This window comes from Aptenodytes forsteri, unplaced genomic scaffold, assembly GCF_000699145.1.
Source record: "Aptenodytes forsteri isolate BGI_AS27 unplaced genomic scaffold, ASM69914v1 Scaffold81, whole genome shotgun sequence".
Lineage (NCBI taxonomy): Eukaryota > Metazoa > Chordata > Aves > Sphenisciformes > Spheniscidae > Aptenodytes > Aptenodytes forsteri.
The window spans coordinates 6,444,875-6,461,736 of NW_008795259.1; the positions used below are offsets into that span (position 1 = coordinate 6,444,875).

The 16,862-nt window shown below is 39.3% G+C and overlaps 1 protein-coding gene across 1 annotated transcript; it reads right to left on the reverse strand.

The window, feature by feature from the left end:
* Window positions 1-1,416: 1,416 nt before the first annotated feature.
* Window positions 1,417-16,845, reverse strand: CUNH5orf22 (chromosome unknown C5orf22 homolog). Its single transcript, XM_009279246.2, has 9 exons — window positions 16,773-16,845; window positions 14,064-14,209; window positions 12,718-12,867; window positions 9,935-10,397; window positions 7,845-7,907; window positions 5,525-5,646; window positions 4,038-4,104; window positions 3,292-3,431; window positions 1,417-1,915 (listed from the first exon to the last, which is right to left on the reverse strand). The coding sequence occupies exons 2-9, from the start codon at window positions 14,102-14,104 to the stop codon at window positions 1,783-1,785; spliced, it is 1,179 nt and encodes a 392-aa protein (XP_009277521.2). The 5' UTR covers window positions 14,105-14,209; window positions 16,773-16,845; the 3' UTR covers window positions 1,417-1,782.
* Window positions 16,846-16,862: the final 17 nt, after the last annotated feature.

Genomic DNA, 16,862 nt, shown 5'->3' on the forward strand with positions numbered 1-16,862 from the left:
CCGGGGGGAGAGCAGGAGGAGGGGAGGAGGTGCTCCAGCCCCAGCAGAGAGAGAGATGCCCCTGCGGCCCCTGGAGAGACCCCGGTGGGGCGGGTGTTGTCCTGCAGCCCATGGGAGAGGACCGTACCAGAGGAGGTGGGTGTTTCCTGAAGGAACAGCAGCCCATGGAGCACCCCATGTTGAAGCAGGGGAGAAGTGTGAGGAGGAAGGAGTAGCAAGGAGGAGCTGTTAGGTGTCCTGTCTCATCATGGTCCTTGAAGCTGTCCTGAGCGTTTCCTGGGGGCTCTGATATCCAGGGGCTGGCTCGACAACACAGCCTGCTGGAGCCATGGCTGTAACCAGGGTGACTTCTCCCCACCCTCCCTCAGCTCAATCCTGCACTAGCTTTTCTCACTGCTGGGATGTGCCCAGGCTCTCAAGTCAGCCCAGTCCCAGGTATGCAGCCCTGCCACCAACTCTCTAATGCTCCAGTTGTTTCCAAAGGAGTAACAGTGGAAATGGGAAGGTCCTCGGCCATACAGGACAATGCAACGAGGCAGACAACCCTCACAGCATAGCTGGAGGGAAGGAACAGAGGGAAAATTTGGTGCTGATGAGCCGGTTGTCTGGCCCGTGTTTCTGTCTACAAGAGGAAAGATACCTGTCAGTCCTCTAATGAGCTCTTCATTTACGAGTCTGGTGACTTAACCCCACCATCCAGTCTAGATGATCTAGATTTAGATATATAGATATGGACCTTATTTATGACATTGAATCAAATAATTTATTCTTTGGTTCAATCTTTGGGCTCCAAAACAGCTGAACATGGACCATATTTCCCTAAGAAAGGGCAGTAATCTTACTGGCTTTGTGGTTGTGAGGGCATTGCCAGCATGACAGGTTCATGGAAGCAACTGGCAGTTTGTTATTGGTGTGGAAAGATTTCAGACCCCTGTTTTCTCTGGGTCCTGATCTGTGATGATGCTAACTGCTTAGTGTATCAAGCCAAAAGTTGCTTTGACTGATGTTTCATTTTGAAAGGGGTATTTGGGGAAGGGAAAAAGAGGAAAGACAGAAGTGGAGTTTTGTGTTAGATCGGATGTTGTTGAAATACTGGAATGGAAACATGGCATGGTGTTGTGCCAGACAGAGGTCAAGCCATCCTTCTTCATTCAGAGAAGCACAGAAGAGGGGGACTGATTTGACAGTAAAAAAAGCCCAGCAATGAGCATCTCTTACTTTAAAAAAACCAAAAAACTTTACGCAAGCAGTACGTGATCTGACTCCACTTAGTTTCTGTAGGGGGATTCTTGGTCATCTCGAGCACAGCAGTTAAGAAAAATCACTATGTACACCTAATGTCTTAATGGCATTATTGAGATAAGTTTTTTAAAAGGTACAGTGCAACTCAGGAACATGTCTGTACTCACCAAACTCCATCAAAAAAAGTTTAATTACATAAAAGAAATCCATTTACTTTAAGAAGTTACATATACGTAATTTTTTTTTTACAGACACTTAAAGAAGTCAGATGAAAAGTACATCTGATGCACAAAAAATAGTTTCTCTTGCACCAATTTTAAGAAGCAAGACAGTAAAAATAATAATCACAGAAATAATCTGAATAAAGCCAAACAGGTAACAGTTCAGATGCAGCTTGGAGAAAGCAATGCAACTCGAAACTAGCTCTTGGTCAGCTTGGGTTCTAGTGCCACCTGCTGAAACAACAGTATTTTTCCCCTTGCAACCATAGCTAATATGCAATTTAATCCACTGCATTAGAGGGCAATACATGAAGAAAGGTCACAAAAAAGATGAGGTGCTTGAGTAATCTAAGTGCACATCCAGAGCACCATACACTGAACCTAGTAAATTGAGAACCTTCTCTTGAATGATGTCAACCTGCTCTGAAGGGCAATAGTCATCCAAACTTGATCTGTAACAACGAAACGAAAAAAGCGTGAGAGAGTACAGGTATCGCCACCATCACCACATTTTGTATTCTTGTAATGCTCTGTGTCTAGGCTGAAGCTGCTTTCAAACTGTGGTGAGTTCTGCCTCCCAGTATCCCTTCAAAGCGTAGTGCTGTGCTTCTCCTCACTACTTTCAATGGTATCAGTTTGCCTAAGTTGAATAGAAAGTCTGGAGCAGAGTAGGAATGTGACCTATTCATCCTTCCAGTTCTACTCTCTTCCTGACTCTGACACACAACATGTTGGCAGTCAAAGTTCAAGCAAATGATCTAACTGAAGGACTGCTGGAAAGTTAAGATTGCAAAATTCAAATGCTACTAGTAAAACAGGTAGGAAAACTTGAAAAACAAATCTTCACAATCCCTGGGATATAACATTATTTACAGTATCTATTACTGAACTGCAAACAGATACTAGTAAAAAAGCAGAGCTGACACTTCTTGGATTTTATGTCTGTCAAGATCTACATAATCTGCAACAGTGGATGATAACCCTGCAGCTGGCACAGGAAATACAGCTTTCTTTTATTGTAGGTATTAGCCATACTATTTCTTGTTGACAAAAACAATTTCATGTCACCTTCTGCTATTGTTGCCTGCCCTTTAAGGGCACACTTAGTATTTTTGAAGTGATTAAATTACAATAATTTGTCAACAGATACGCTGTGGTCTTCAAATTAAGTTTTCCCAGGACAGATCCCTGGTTCTCCCAGGTCCCTGGCCTCAAACTCCATCCTGTTCTCCCAAATAATACCCTTACAATCCTGGAAGCATAACTTTTACCCCATACAAAGCTTTACTAGAGCTTTCTAGAATATAAATCCCTTTCAGCCTATTAGATGAAAAACACTTCCATCAGAAGTTTCACCGAAAACAGAAATCCTAACTGTAGTACAATGAACCCTAGAACGTGTGATTTCAGCCCATGGAGGCTTGTCCAAGCTAGTTTTGCTCTTACTAGCACAAGTAATAAAAGTAGCGGAGATGTACAAACCCCAGCGACAGCTATCAATCTCAACACACACAAGGCCTCATCACAGGCTTTATATAGCCTGTGCTGAAGCTCATTAAATCATCATGTTTTCACTGCTTTTGAAATCTGTGCTAGCTACTGTAAAGCCCAGTAAAACTGGCCATCAGCACAGAACCTTCCCTCAGCTGTGCAGATACTGTCACTGCCTTATGATCAACATTTTCAAATGTCAATTTTCACTACACTGTAAGGCTTCCACTTTAAGACAGAATTTAAGAAGTGCCAACCAGTGCTATATTGATAGAATCATTTAACTTCGTAAGCACAGTCTGAGTGTTTTAAAGTAAAAGTATCCGCATAGTCTTACCGAGCAACTGTCACAAGTGTGGGCTTAGGCATATCTTTTAGTAGAACTTTAACAGATTGTATGAGGCCTTCAATCTCCTCTTCAGTGCTAACATGGTGAGGAAGCTCTATATAATCACAGGTCAGACCAGCCTGATGGACCTGCATGCAAATTAAACAGATTTAATTTCTGTTGATGAATTATTGATATAGCTTATCTGTATAAAAAGTCTCTAAGATACCATCTCTAGCCCAGTAAGTAACTTACACCTCTTCAGGCAGTAAGAGTTGGGTTTTTTTCCCCAATGTGTTCTTTAAACAAAAAGAATAAAATTCTGGAGGTTGTATGGATTGTTTCATTATCTCCAGTACACTGTACCTCTCCTATGAATTCAGAGTATGCTGCAGCCCTTGAGGATGATAGGTCTGATCTTTTACAAATAGGTACCTTAAGTTAAGTTCTATAAAGTATATCAATAGACCCTGGTGAAATGAAACCTTCCTTCACAGGAAGCAGCCTGAGACGTCACAGTCCTGAAAGATCACATTAATGTTGCCTAAATATAGGCTGGCAGGGTAGAATTTTAGAATCTTTAAAAAGAAAAGCTGACCTAAATAATAAGACATTAAAAAAAAGGAAAACTACCAAAACCTGACGAAGTCCTGAATTAAGAAGCAAGTCTGAAATGAAGCATTATCTTCTCCCTCCTTGCTGAAGCTATGCTTTTGAAATCTGTCCACTTTCTGCTCTTTTACCTAGTCACCTACCATTTCGTAGTCTGGGCTTTCCATCCTGGTTTTCAAACTGTGAACTAGTTGAACAAGTGGCTTCATTCTGGAGTTAAAACAAAACCAAAACTCGTTACATAAACAGTTGGAAATACATCTATTTACTTTAAATGGTTTAAAAAAAAGGAAAAAAAAGAGAAACCAGAAGAAAATAGAAGTTATCATGGCTTAGGATCTGAATGAAATTTGCCCGTGTCATCTTGCACCTAAGAAAAATGGAAATTATCGGTACTATTGTGTTGTTTCACCAGGTCTTTCTTAGAAAGCCCCTATACTCATACCTGCCTCTGGCAAGACTTCTTTGCACTTCTTTTAGGGCAGACCTGGGGAGCAGCTGTTGTAGCTCGAAGTTGTATGAACTGGATAGGAAATGCTTGTGGTCACTGTTACGCAGGTCTGGCGGTAACTGCTGCATTTGATGGGGAAAATGAGTGATTTTCCATCAAGGGAAAGCTTGGAATTTTACTGTTTCTTTTCAGCTGAAAACATTTAGTTTAAAAGCATAGCAGATGCTGCTGAGATGTTTTGTGGACACTGTTGCTCAGGTACAGCCTTTCACTCACTTCCATTTTTCCACAGAAAGCAGATTCTTCGGGAGCACCAAAGAAGTCCTTCTCCATATCCTCCGTAGTTTGTTGCTTTTTTGAGAGCTCTGCTTCACACAGATCACTAAATTTAGTTATCATGGCTTAGGATCTGAAAATGAAATTTGCCCGTGTCATCTTGCACCTAAGAAAAATGGAAATTATCGGTACTATTGTACTGTTTCACCAGGTCTTTCTTAGAAAGCCCCTATACTCATACCTGCCTCTGGCAAGACTTCTTTGCACTTCTTTTAGGGCAGACCTGGGGAGAAGCTGTTGTAGCTCGAAGTTGTATGAACTGGATAGGAAATGCTTGTGGTCACTGTTACGCAGGTCTGGCGGTAACTGCTGCATTTGATGGGGAAAATGAGTGATTTTCCATCAAGGGAAAGCTTAGAATTTTACTGTTTCTTTTCAGCTGAAAACATTTAGTTTAAAAGCATAGCAGATGCTGCTGAGATGTTTTGTGGACACTGTTGCTCAGGTACAGCCTTTCACTCACTTCCATTTTTCCACAGAAAGCAGATTCTTCGGGAGCACCAAAGAAGTCCTTCTCCATATCCTCCGTAGTTTGTTGCTTTTTTGAGAGCTCTGCTTCACACAGATCACTAAATTTTTAGTCGCCAAATGTGCCTCCCTTCACAGACAATAGAATTTGCATGAAGCTGTACAAGGCTGATCTTGGAAGGCTTACCATAGCACTGAAGACAGCAGACTGCCTTTTCTTTTGTTTTGTCTGACTCTTTCTCCTCTAGAACTAAAGGAAAAATGGTAGCCTTGCATAGATCCTATTCAGCCTCTCTCCTTTTCTGTAAGCAAGGTGGTGGGCGAATCGGTTCCCAAACTACTATTTGCATTTTAAGCCATTTAGAAATCTCCTACCCAGGGTACGAAGCCCACTTCTGTAGGGTCTCTTCATCATCATTGTCACACAAATCTGCAAATGCTGCTTCCAGATCTTCTAGCTGATGAACACGGTTTTCAACACAATCCAGCAAGCCCTCCTTTAAATAAGCACATGTAAAAGTATGTTAGGAAAAAAAGAAGTAAGAATGTCATGGCTTATCCTATGATTTAAATTCTGAAATGATTGATCTACTGAAAGTGGGGAATCAGAAACAACTGATTCATTACTACAGAACGTCTTTTCAAGAGGATCAGAATGAATGCCTGCAGAAGCTGTTATACCTTCAGAACAAATCAACTCTCTCTGCTCTGTCTTTCCCACAACAAACAAAAAAAAGCCACATCTACATTCTGGCAGAACACACCAGGGAGAGCTAAAAAACTGTATATGACTAATTGTTGGATTTGTTTCTATAGCACTGAAATGCTCAGAGGAGTACAAGCTTTACATTTTTATGATGAAAGGAGAATTTAATTTTTTAAGTTTTAAAAAAAGAAGAATATAATTAAATCAAATGCATGTTCAGAAAAACAAAACAAAATGGGCTATTTGATGCTCTGAGGTTGTTTCAGCTCTGTGTGCCTGAAAAAAAAAATAGAATTAATTTAAAATGTCAGTTATTGCTCTGATCCTGCAAAGGTTTATGCCCTTTCTTAAAAAGTTGAGAATACATAAAGAGGCAATCTTCTTGGAGTGAGGCTACATACATGAAAACAGTTTTGTACATGCAAACATTTGCAGAAAGAGATCCTACATAACATATCAAATGAAAAGCAATGCTTGGCATATTTGGTATTAAAAGTGCAGTGGTGTGTGAACAAAAATTATTAAAAAGCACATTGGAATAGATGGGTAACGATTAAGAACATAACAATTCCCTCTTAGGATTCTGCTGGCTGTATCATATAACAGATACTGCTGCTTTTGGCCAGTGATGTCAACTTTGGGCTAATTTCTAAGAGCTGAGGGTATCAACCGTTCATGAAGTACAGCTTTATGATCCTGTCCTGGGGTATGAATAAGATACTTTTCTAAGCAGCACCAGTAACTTACATTAAAGACACATCCGAGCCCCCTCTATACTACTTAAAAAACAAAACCAAACAAAAAACCTCAAACAACACACTATTATCTTGTAGTATGATAGAAATGTACATCTAACCATACTCTGGAACTACAAAAATGGATTTTAAGAAACTCGACATCGAGGATATTTTCTGAAGCTTTGAAAAACACAAAGTTGACTAGCTTTCTACCTTCAAACCCTTTAAATTGACTGTCTCACTATAAAAACATCCACAAATCTAGTCTTGCCTTGTTCAGTTCTATACCTATCCATTACTCACTGTCTGCTAACCGTTTCAGCTGCCTCCTATAAATTTGTTGGCTTTTGTAAATAACGTATGCCCTGAAATCATATCGGGCACTTAAATCACGAGCGTTTACCCCTTTTACATTTAACTACCTTTTAAATAGGCACCTGTTTTTATTGCTGATTGACTAAGAAATATGAGAATCAATTGTACAATCTTCCACATACCTCAATTTCTTTATACACACATTAATTAGGATTCATTAATCTGTGATAAGTATATGTGTTGAATCTCTCTGTAATAGTGTTCAGATGAGATTACGAAAGCAAAGACAAGACCTTGTTTAGAAATTATTTGGTGTAATGACCATTAATATGGCTGTCCCCATGGTTTGGGCTCAGGGCTGAAGGACTATTTTGGCAGCTACAGCAGGCTTACATTTCCATGATTCAGAAGCACACAACACATACAATGAAAAGTACATTACAGTGGTATAATACCAGCCTTTCCACATCTAAATAAATAGGTAAAATACCAGTTAGGCATTCAGCACAGCTCTGACTATCAAGGAAGAGCAACTAGGGCAAGGAAGGGGAAAGCCTGGAGGGATTAAAAAAAAAGAACAAAACACAAAAAACACCCCAAACCAAAACAAACCCAAACCAAAGCCCTGTTGAGCCATAAAAAGGAGACTGAAGATGACTTACTATGTTTTCATTTCTTCCTTGTCAATTACCACTTGTTTACAGAAATTAATTTTCACACTCATGCTAAATATTTATGCAATTCACATGTTTAACCAAAATGTTTAATAGGACAGAATTCCTAAGATGCTGCTGATTAGTATTCAGCATGCTGCATAGCTTAATTGGAGACCACTTCATTAAGCACCTTTCATAGGTTCCTTCCTTGTCGTAACTCGTTTTTATTGGGTAAGTCAAAAGAATCATTCCCTCATACATCCCACAAGGAAATACCATACCTCTGTTGCATTTCTGTGAGGCTTCTTGAAATTGTACAACTCTTGCAAAAGCTCATATTCTGTCTTTGAAAAAGAAAAAAGAGGCAAAAAATTAGACTCTTCAAATGAGAAACAAAATCCTCGAAGCCTTCCTTCTTCAAAAAAAGAATTTGATCACCAAGATCATTCCTCTACTTTAGTACTGCAGACAACTCTCTACAAATGCAGGTGAGGAAGAGGCTGTGAGGCTTGAGAAAGCAATAATTCATGGCCTCAGCCAAACACTGTGGAATTACTTAACTTTAAACCTAATTTCAAGAACAGAGCTTTAAAAACTAAGTATTTATCGTCTCTTGGTTAAAGAGTCTCTGAAATTAAACATACATGTTGCTGAACTAAGGTCCCAATGAGATGCTGAGTAAAACTGAGATGGCAGATTTAGACAGACAAAACCAACAAGAGAGTATGATTGTAAAGGAAAACAGGACAGGTAAGGGCTTCAGGCTGCCTGGCTAACAAGTTCACAAGTAAACTATTACATGGGCTTGTCAGCCCTATTCCTTGATAATATTCAGGTTTAATTAATCAAGGATAAACAGATCTCATTATTTACTTAACAGCATTAAAAAGGTGAACATTCATGAATTTTTCAGAGCAGAGGGAGAAAAGAAGGGTAGACTATTAAATTTTTACAGAAATACAAAGCATCTTTAGGACAATGTTTTGGATTTTAGACTTTTTTGGTGGGAAGACAATATTCTTCTGGATTGGTGAACTATACTTGCTTTTTAGCTTTTCCTTGGATTCCTACATTTCAAGTGTTAATTTGGGAAAAATTTTTGGATGGAATTATCATAATTTACAATAAAGGGAACATAGTTATGAAATAATAACGATTAATCGTTATATCAAAAAAGGTATGCTGGGTGCTCTGTGCAAGTCCACTTCTGAAAGTGGTTCCCAGAACTGAGAACCCATCATAGCATAAAACCAAAAAAAAGCACAAGAAACAAAACACCACCACCCCCAAAAAAAAACCCTCCTCCATTATTTTATTCAGAATGTATTTCAAGCCCTAAGAGGGGTATTGAATTTTATTCTTATATGGCAAGACCCCCACAGTGCTTTCCGTTTGCTGTATGCTTCTCTTTCTGATTCAGAACAACTGGCATTGCACGTTGTCTGAAGACACTGTGATCATAAATACTGAATGTCAGAAGCTAACAGAGGTCAGGGACACTATATTCACTTCTTTATGGTGAACAAGAAAGCAGTAGTCTAGCTGAAACTCAAAGATGTCAGATGTTTTCCAGCATAGGCTGAAGTTAAAACAGTGTTTAAAAAGAGAGATTTAAATGCTAAAAACAGTCAGGAGATTGCAGAAGAATTTGTAAACCTAGGTGCCACACCCAATTTTCAGGGCACATTAGTTAGCTCCTAAAAATCCTGTTCATGTCAAGAAAAGGTGCTAACTGCTTTGCACCTTTGAGGATCTACATATTTATGACTCTATACAGGTAAGCTACCTTTGCTGTGCAGCCAAGTTATAAATGGAATACAAGGCAGAGTCTTAGGCTCAAAGCCACAGCATCAGAGACAACAGCTGCTTGCTCATCCTTATACTCGGCAGTCCAGACAAAGGAAATGAGAGTAACAGCCTCTCATCAGAACAAGTTACCACTCTTCAGATAATCACCACCACCATGCCTTTTTGAAAGGCAGAGTCTCCTGGTACCATTGTGGCTTTCCAATATGATAAAAAATGATACAATCTGTCATCCCTCCCTGACAAATCTTGCTGTGGGTATTCGGAACATTACCTTTGGAAACCCAAGCATAGCTTTATGTCCCAAGCAACAAGCAGAAATGAGCCATACACCTCTCAGTGTGAATGTGCACTCAATACCAATTTCAAATATAAGGATCTACCCCTATTAGGTTGTTGTAATGCTTTGGTGGAGCAAACACTCCCTTACAATGTCTCTCCTTCAAATATTACCATGAATCATTAATCATGATCAGCTGATCTGCTAATTTAGCTTAGATGACAGTTTCTCCATCGACATAAATCTTTTGTGAATGGTAAGAGGCCTCTCTGTTCTCATGCTTACCTGTGTGTACATTTCTTTGAATGGATTTTTAACTGAAAAAAAATCTAAGTCAATGTCTAAAACATATGCATCCCCTTTCTGCAGTACTTGGCAGACATCTTTAACAACTTCCCTTATTGGGCATTCACCGTTTCTGAGAGAGCTTGAAGCTGAGCACTCTGACAATGTTCCTGCCTTGTTCGGCGCACTTGCGCTTTGTACTTCCTTTTTCTTCAGACTTGGGGTGCTGTGATCAAGGTGACCAGGAACCACTGATGAAGAGGCAGAAACGGTGCTTGCTGTGTCATCTGTATTTAGCTTCAGTCTCTTAGCAGATGCTACTTCACCATTTTCTTCCTGGCTGTTTGATGCTTCGGTAGGATTGATGAGAATGACGTGTAAATTTAAAGGCTTCTGGTTTTCTAGCTGATCAGCAGGGACATAAAGACCATCACTTAAAAAGTAACAATCTGTACCTGTAACCCTACAATTGACAATAACTCACAGTTAATATACATCTTTGCAAAGAGCTTAGGAAAAAGCATGTACACTTAAGGGATCATGAGAAGAATGAGTAGATGTTTGATGGGTAACAAAAGCAATAAAACTGTGTACACAAAAGTATTTATTTTAATCCTCAGGTTTTTAAATTGAAGTTTTTTTCTAGTTCTTTATTGCTGAATCAATGTATTAAAATTCACTCTATATTTTTTATGATAGCCCTACAAGGTTTTTAATGGATAAGAAGGATATTCTATGTTAATTTGCCATTGAATTGCATTTTAAAGACAACATCCCAAATTTAACAAGATATTGTCAATCTTATGGCATGTAAGACTGCAAAGCTATGGCTATTTTGTCTTGGATTGCCTATTTTTTAAGGAAAATTCTGTTAGTGGTGCTTGAGAAGTGCCCTGAAACCCATGGATACTGATTTAGTAAAAGTAAAATGGTATGAATTAATAGGTAGCATTTAACTTTTCTTTACCACCAATAAAGATTCCCTATTCTAAGCGGGGGAGAGCAGGTAACTTGAGAATGAATAGCTACATATCAATGGTATCCACTTAATTAAAAACAAACAAAAACGAACAAAGCTAAAAACTCCACTTACAGTGAAAATTTAAAGAATATTATTTTCAAACCATATTTCAGTACATTAAGCATCATAAATTCAGATTAAAAAATAAGCTTAAGAAGAAGTGTGAACTTCTGCTCACTTGTGTTAAGGCCTCATTGGATTACAGGGTATCATCATCAATCAACCACAAAGACAAGTAATTTCATGAGCAGCAGAAATCTGAAGCTTAGTTCCCCCGTGTCTTGTGGCTGCATTGTCTTAGGCCTGCTAAGGTGACAGCCTGGATCACAACTTCATCTTGTTGATGGGGCGTTCACAGGGCCTCTTCTCAGAAATTCTCCAGGGTTCAACACGAGCTCATGCTACAGCCTTTCCCTTAGTGGGACACTAACTAAGAGATCTATTGCCTATCCAGCCACCTGTTGTCAACAAAACTTTTAGGAAGTTCATACTTCTGAGGACTCTTTCCCTTTCTTCTTTCATGATTTTTGTAAGTCTAGAACCTGAAGAAAAGGTACCTGACCGTCTTCAAAAGGCAGCTGGAAATGTTGTTTTCAAGGTTGCTAAGGCGACCAGAGGATCTGTGGGAGAGCTATTCAGCCACCATGAAGTATTTCTGTATGTGTGCTAGTTCTCATGGTTAAATGTAACTGAAAGCACCAGCTTTTGTCATCTTATTTAGGTTTACTTCAGGCCTCAAATTCAGAATTGCAGAGCTTTTGTGTTTTATTTTAGGTGGTAAAACAAAGCATTTCTCTGCTGCCTTCTGTTAAACTTGCTTCAAAAGATTTATTCCAATATGCTGGCAAGAAACACGATTTGTAAATGTCCATTCAAGCCGTACAAAATCACAATGCAGTGAATATGGTGAATGTGAAATTGTCATTGACTGCATCCCGCAGAATGATGAGGGGCTCTGACTGGAACTTGAATCACAGAATGATTAAAATTGGAAGGGACATCTGGAAGTCTCTTGTCAATCATCTGATTGAAGCAGAACTAACTTCAAAGCTAGATGAGGCTGACCAGGCCTTCGTCCAGTTGAGTTTTGACTTTATCGAAGAATGGAGATTTCACCATCTGCCTGTATAGCTGTTTCAGTGCTTAACTAGTATATTAACTTAAAAAAACAAAACAAACAAACAAACAAAAACACACACATGGGGAAGGCAAGGGAAGGCAAGGGAAGGCAAGGGAAGGCAAGGGAAGGCAAGGGATATCTCCTCTTATTCAGCACCAGTGAGGTCCCATTTGACATACTCTGCCCAGGTTTGGGCCTCCAGGACAAGAGAGATGATGACAAACTGAAGAAGGGCTGCTAAGGTGATTAGAGGGCCGGAGCACATGACGGGGAAGCTGAGGGAACTGGGTTTGTTTTGTCCTGATACGGGAGGACTGAGGAGGATCTAATTGCTGCCCTCTGTTACCCAAATTCTCTGTTAAAAATTACTGCTTTCTGAGGTTTTGACTTTAATGAAGAGAACTAATTTAAAACTTGGGTAGTTGAAATGTATTGTGAATAGCTAGATTTACCTATAAAAAAAAGAATTTAAGGTACAATTTTAACTGTACCTATGCACACAAACAGTCAGTCACAGTAGGACCTAAGGAACTCACAAATACAAATTAAATTTTCATCTTTATCCAAGAATACAAAAAAACACCCATGAAAAGCTACAGAGATAGCCTTTATATTATTAGCATATGACAGCAGACAATTTACCTGATTGTAGTTGTTGATATGTCTTTCCCAATTAAAAAATGGTGTTTTCCTTCTGAGATCTGCTGAGCCCAGGGTGGGTGAAGCCATACTACTTGAGAAATATGGCCAGCGTAAACAGCAGGCATAATCCAGTTCTCAATACTTAATTCACTGTAATGAATGGAGAAAGGCTGGAGATAATATTGTTACTTTCCCTGTAAGTAAAACAGGGCCAAGAACACAACAAACACCTTCCACATCTTGAAAGCCCCCATACAAATCATCTGAAATTAGTACTCTGTGTAAGGTTCACCTCATCAAAGAAAGAAAAAGAGGGAAATCTTTATTCATAAGACAGACCAAAAATGTCTACAGTAGAATTAAAAAACTTAGAATTATAGAGTGCAATCAGCTTCACTCTTAGTATGGCACTTTGATTATAAACTACATGGATTTGTTGTCCTTTTTCTCTTGATACATCACACAGAGGAAAGTACAAGAAGCATCATCAACACAGTTCTAAATAACTTTCAACTGACCTCAAGCAGTATTTTATTGTAAACTGCTCCAAGTAGATTTTAATTATAATCTCAGTAATTAAAGTGAGTCAATCAGCACCTACAGAATAGCAACTTTCCTGATTATCAACACCCTCTTTTTTTAGGTGTGTGATGTAGTCCACAAAACTTATTCATCCAACAAAGAAAACAAAATAGTGACTATGGGTAGCATGATACAATTACTTACATAGCAATTACATCATCTGGTCATTGCTAAATCACCATAACACTGAAGCAATCGATACTTATTTTAAAACAGGAAAAGAAAGACAATAGCAAAGATCACTCTGTGGCTTGTTACCTACCTAAGAAGTTGGGGGAAAATATTGGTCTTAATGATCTTAATAGGAAAACCTTGTTCAATTTCACATATTCACCATGTCAACATAGGAGATGTTATTTCAATCTCAAAGTCAATTTTGCAGTATGAAGAGAGAAAGGCTGTTTTAAAACCACAGCTGTTCAGACATAAAGCACCCACTCAGGGTGCTGTCCTGTTACTCAGAGGAACTAATTGGCCTAATAACATGATATACTACTGAACAACTAAACAAAGTAAATTTGGAAGTCTTAAATTGCTTGATATGCGACTTAAATATTTGACCACATTCAGAAAACACAATCATAACTTTTTCTGTCAAAAAAAATTAAGTTTTCAGTAAAAGTGAAAAGACAGAAGACACAACTTGAGGCTGACTTACACCTCTTTTGCTCATACATTCTATGCAGTCATACCAATATTCACTGTAAATCAAAGGCAGCAGGAAGCAGACTTAAAAGTATTCTGATGCAGTACCGAGGACTTACCTAAAAAGAGCTTCTTTGTCAAATACAGTGTCTGCAGGCATATTCACAGGAATAAGAAGGTCTGGATGGGAATCAAGATGAACAAAGCTGATGTTACTGGCAGGAAGATGCTTTGAACCAATGGCACGATAGATGAAAGGTAGCACCTAAAACAACACAAATAAAAATATTTCCATTGTAACCAGTGAGCTAAAAAATGCAATGGCTTTAACAGCAAAAACACTAGTCCCACTCGTAATCCTTTAGAATTTGGGTTAGAGGAACGAGGAGATGGAAAACAATACAAAGGGGAAACAACTCCAGCAGCAAGACAGCTCATGAACTGTAATCATTATGAGCCCAAGAGTTCCACACATGAGAAGCTGATGAAGAATCATAGCTTTACTCCCTCCTTCCTTCTTTATAGGAAGTCTTGTTTGCAGAAGCTCTTCTCACTCATCATTCAACTTAATTCCTAGTTTTTTCATTTACAACTGAATCCCAGGAAGGCATTTCCTCTTCTACAGAACATTGCCCCTGCATTGCCTTCTCCATGCTATAAAGCTTCCTCACCATGCGTGGGTGCTGTGGAGATAAAAACATCTCATTACTTGTGTTTTATAAGTTAACTAATAGAGAGTGAAAACTGATCCCACCATCATTTAAACTTTAGCTGATCTTTTAACCTATCTCCTTTGAAGAAAGATTAATTCCTAATCCCTACATGATTTAGTGACTGCAATAAAGAGACTACCTTTCTTAACTGCCCAACCTTATCCCCTGCTGAAGGTCTTCACTCAAAGGTGGGAAAAACAGGAGATGAGGCAACTCATCAATTTATAGCGTAGCGAACCACTGAAGTGCAATAACGTAGGGTGGCAAAATGAGAAAAATGATGGCTGATTTATGATACCTCTTACACCGAACTGCAGTACATGGGAGTCCCTCCCACAGTTACAGGACAATAACTGCCTTAGCTGCCAGAACAAATCCAGCAAGGACTGTGAATCACATTCCTATTATACAGGGAATGTGAAGACTGTAAAAGGACTGGGCAATAAAAATTACACGTGATCTCTACATTACAACAGAAACTGAGCTAATTTTTTGGCATAAAACTGATTAAGATGACAAATCCTGTGTACTGCATGGGCATAACCATAAAACATGTCTGACAGCTGAAATTTGGACTGTATGCAATCTGCCTAGTAATAAATTCCTCAGTTTACCCACTACATATGCAGTAATATGTACACTACTGTAACAGCAGATAAAACAAGGTTAAAAATAACAAGGGTTCCCTGATCCATGACTTATTACTTCTTTGGAAAAAGGAAGTAATCTGGACTACCTGAAAAATCTACATTCTTTGCAATTAAAGTTAAAAAGTTCTCCTACTTCAGATTAAGAACAAAATTTCCTTTATACCAGCTGTTATTATTAATCAAAGTACGATGCATCTAGTGACACCTTGCCCTAGAGGAACATCAGTGTCAGCAAAGGACTGTATAAAGTTTCTGTGAAGTTCTTATGCTTTGGGATGAAAGGCCATATATGCTTTATGCAAGATAGACCAATGCATATACACACATATACTGAAAACACAGTGTATATATTTAGTATGAATAGACTTCGTTAAGTTAACTGAAAACAGAAGTATAGAGAGTAAAACAAAGATGAACCATTAATAGTCATTATCTCAGTACTCCTATCACAGTGACACTCTTAGTCCTTGGTTACCATGGAAAACCAGCTATCACAGCATCACATATTTCAGTGACTCTTAGCAAAAATGACCTGCGTTAAACTATTTACTTACAAGTTCAGAACATGATTTTCTTTAATAAACTTTATTACACTAAAACTTTCTGTTTGCAAAACACTGATAGAGTTAATATTTTTCACTTTTTCCTCCACAGGGTCTTCATGCCCCCAGCAATCCTCACTGAAATCAGCGGGCTTCTGTACCACTGGCTAAAGAATCCGCTTACTTAGGACTAAGGCCTCGGCTTATGCTACTATAAGCAAACCATATGAGAAAACAGAAACAGCAGTTCAAAAGCAACTCCTTCTTCACCCCCTTGTTTACTTACTTAACTAAAAAAACCAAAGTCCCAAATTTAACATTTCTCATCAAGTGGCAGTCAATCTGCTTGTTGGGATGTGATTATATTTACCAATTTGCTGTTGACATGCCATATACTGTGTAGGGCTGAGCTTCCAAGTACTGCACTAATGCCTAGCTAATTCTAAGAGCAGTGTAATGTAGGTATTGTCTCCTTTTAACTATAGCAACTACGACTCAAGGAAAAAAAAAAAAAAGGCAGCAATAATTGCTTAAAAAGACGCCAAAATCCGATCATGGCATTAATTAACTTAATCGCTGAACCGCGAAGGAAATTCAGGTCACCTGGGCATTGAACTTCATTTACGTTTCACTAGTGAAAAAGAACGCAGGTTTAAGGCCTGGGCATGGCTGCGGAGGCGGGGACTATTCCCAAGGAAGCACCTACAGCAGGGAGAACCCGGCTACATTCGCGGGAAGGCGCATCCTGCCGGGAGGCGGCCCGCGACCGCACAGGGGTTCCACCGGGCATCTCCCTTCGCTTCCACCTACCAGACCAAGCCTCCACGCTGTGGAAAAAGAAAGAAAGAAAGAAAGAAACGAAGCTACTCCCCATGCACCACCCGAGGGACTCCCCATTCCACCGCCCAGCGCCGGGCACTCACGTCCTGGTGGTCCTCCACCACCCACACCGGCAGCGCCGGGTAGGCCCGCAGGCAGCCCCCCCCGGACCCGCCCCCGCCGGTGACCCGCCG

Bases quoted from the DNA above. Each gene is read 5' to 3' on its own strand.
- CUNH5orf22 (XM_009279246.2), bottom strand. From the start codon at position 14,104: ATGCCTGCAGACACTGTATTTGACAAAGAAGCTCTTTTTAG. The intron at 12,868-14,063 runs GTAAGTCCTCGG...CATTCATTACAG, and splicing joins GACAAAGAAGCTCTTTTTAG to TGAATTAAGTATTGAGAACT. The intron at 3,432-4,037 runs GTAGGTGACTAG...ATTTGCATGCAG, and splicing joins AAAGCCCAGACTACGAAATG to GTCCATCAGGCTGGTCTGAC.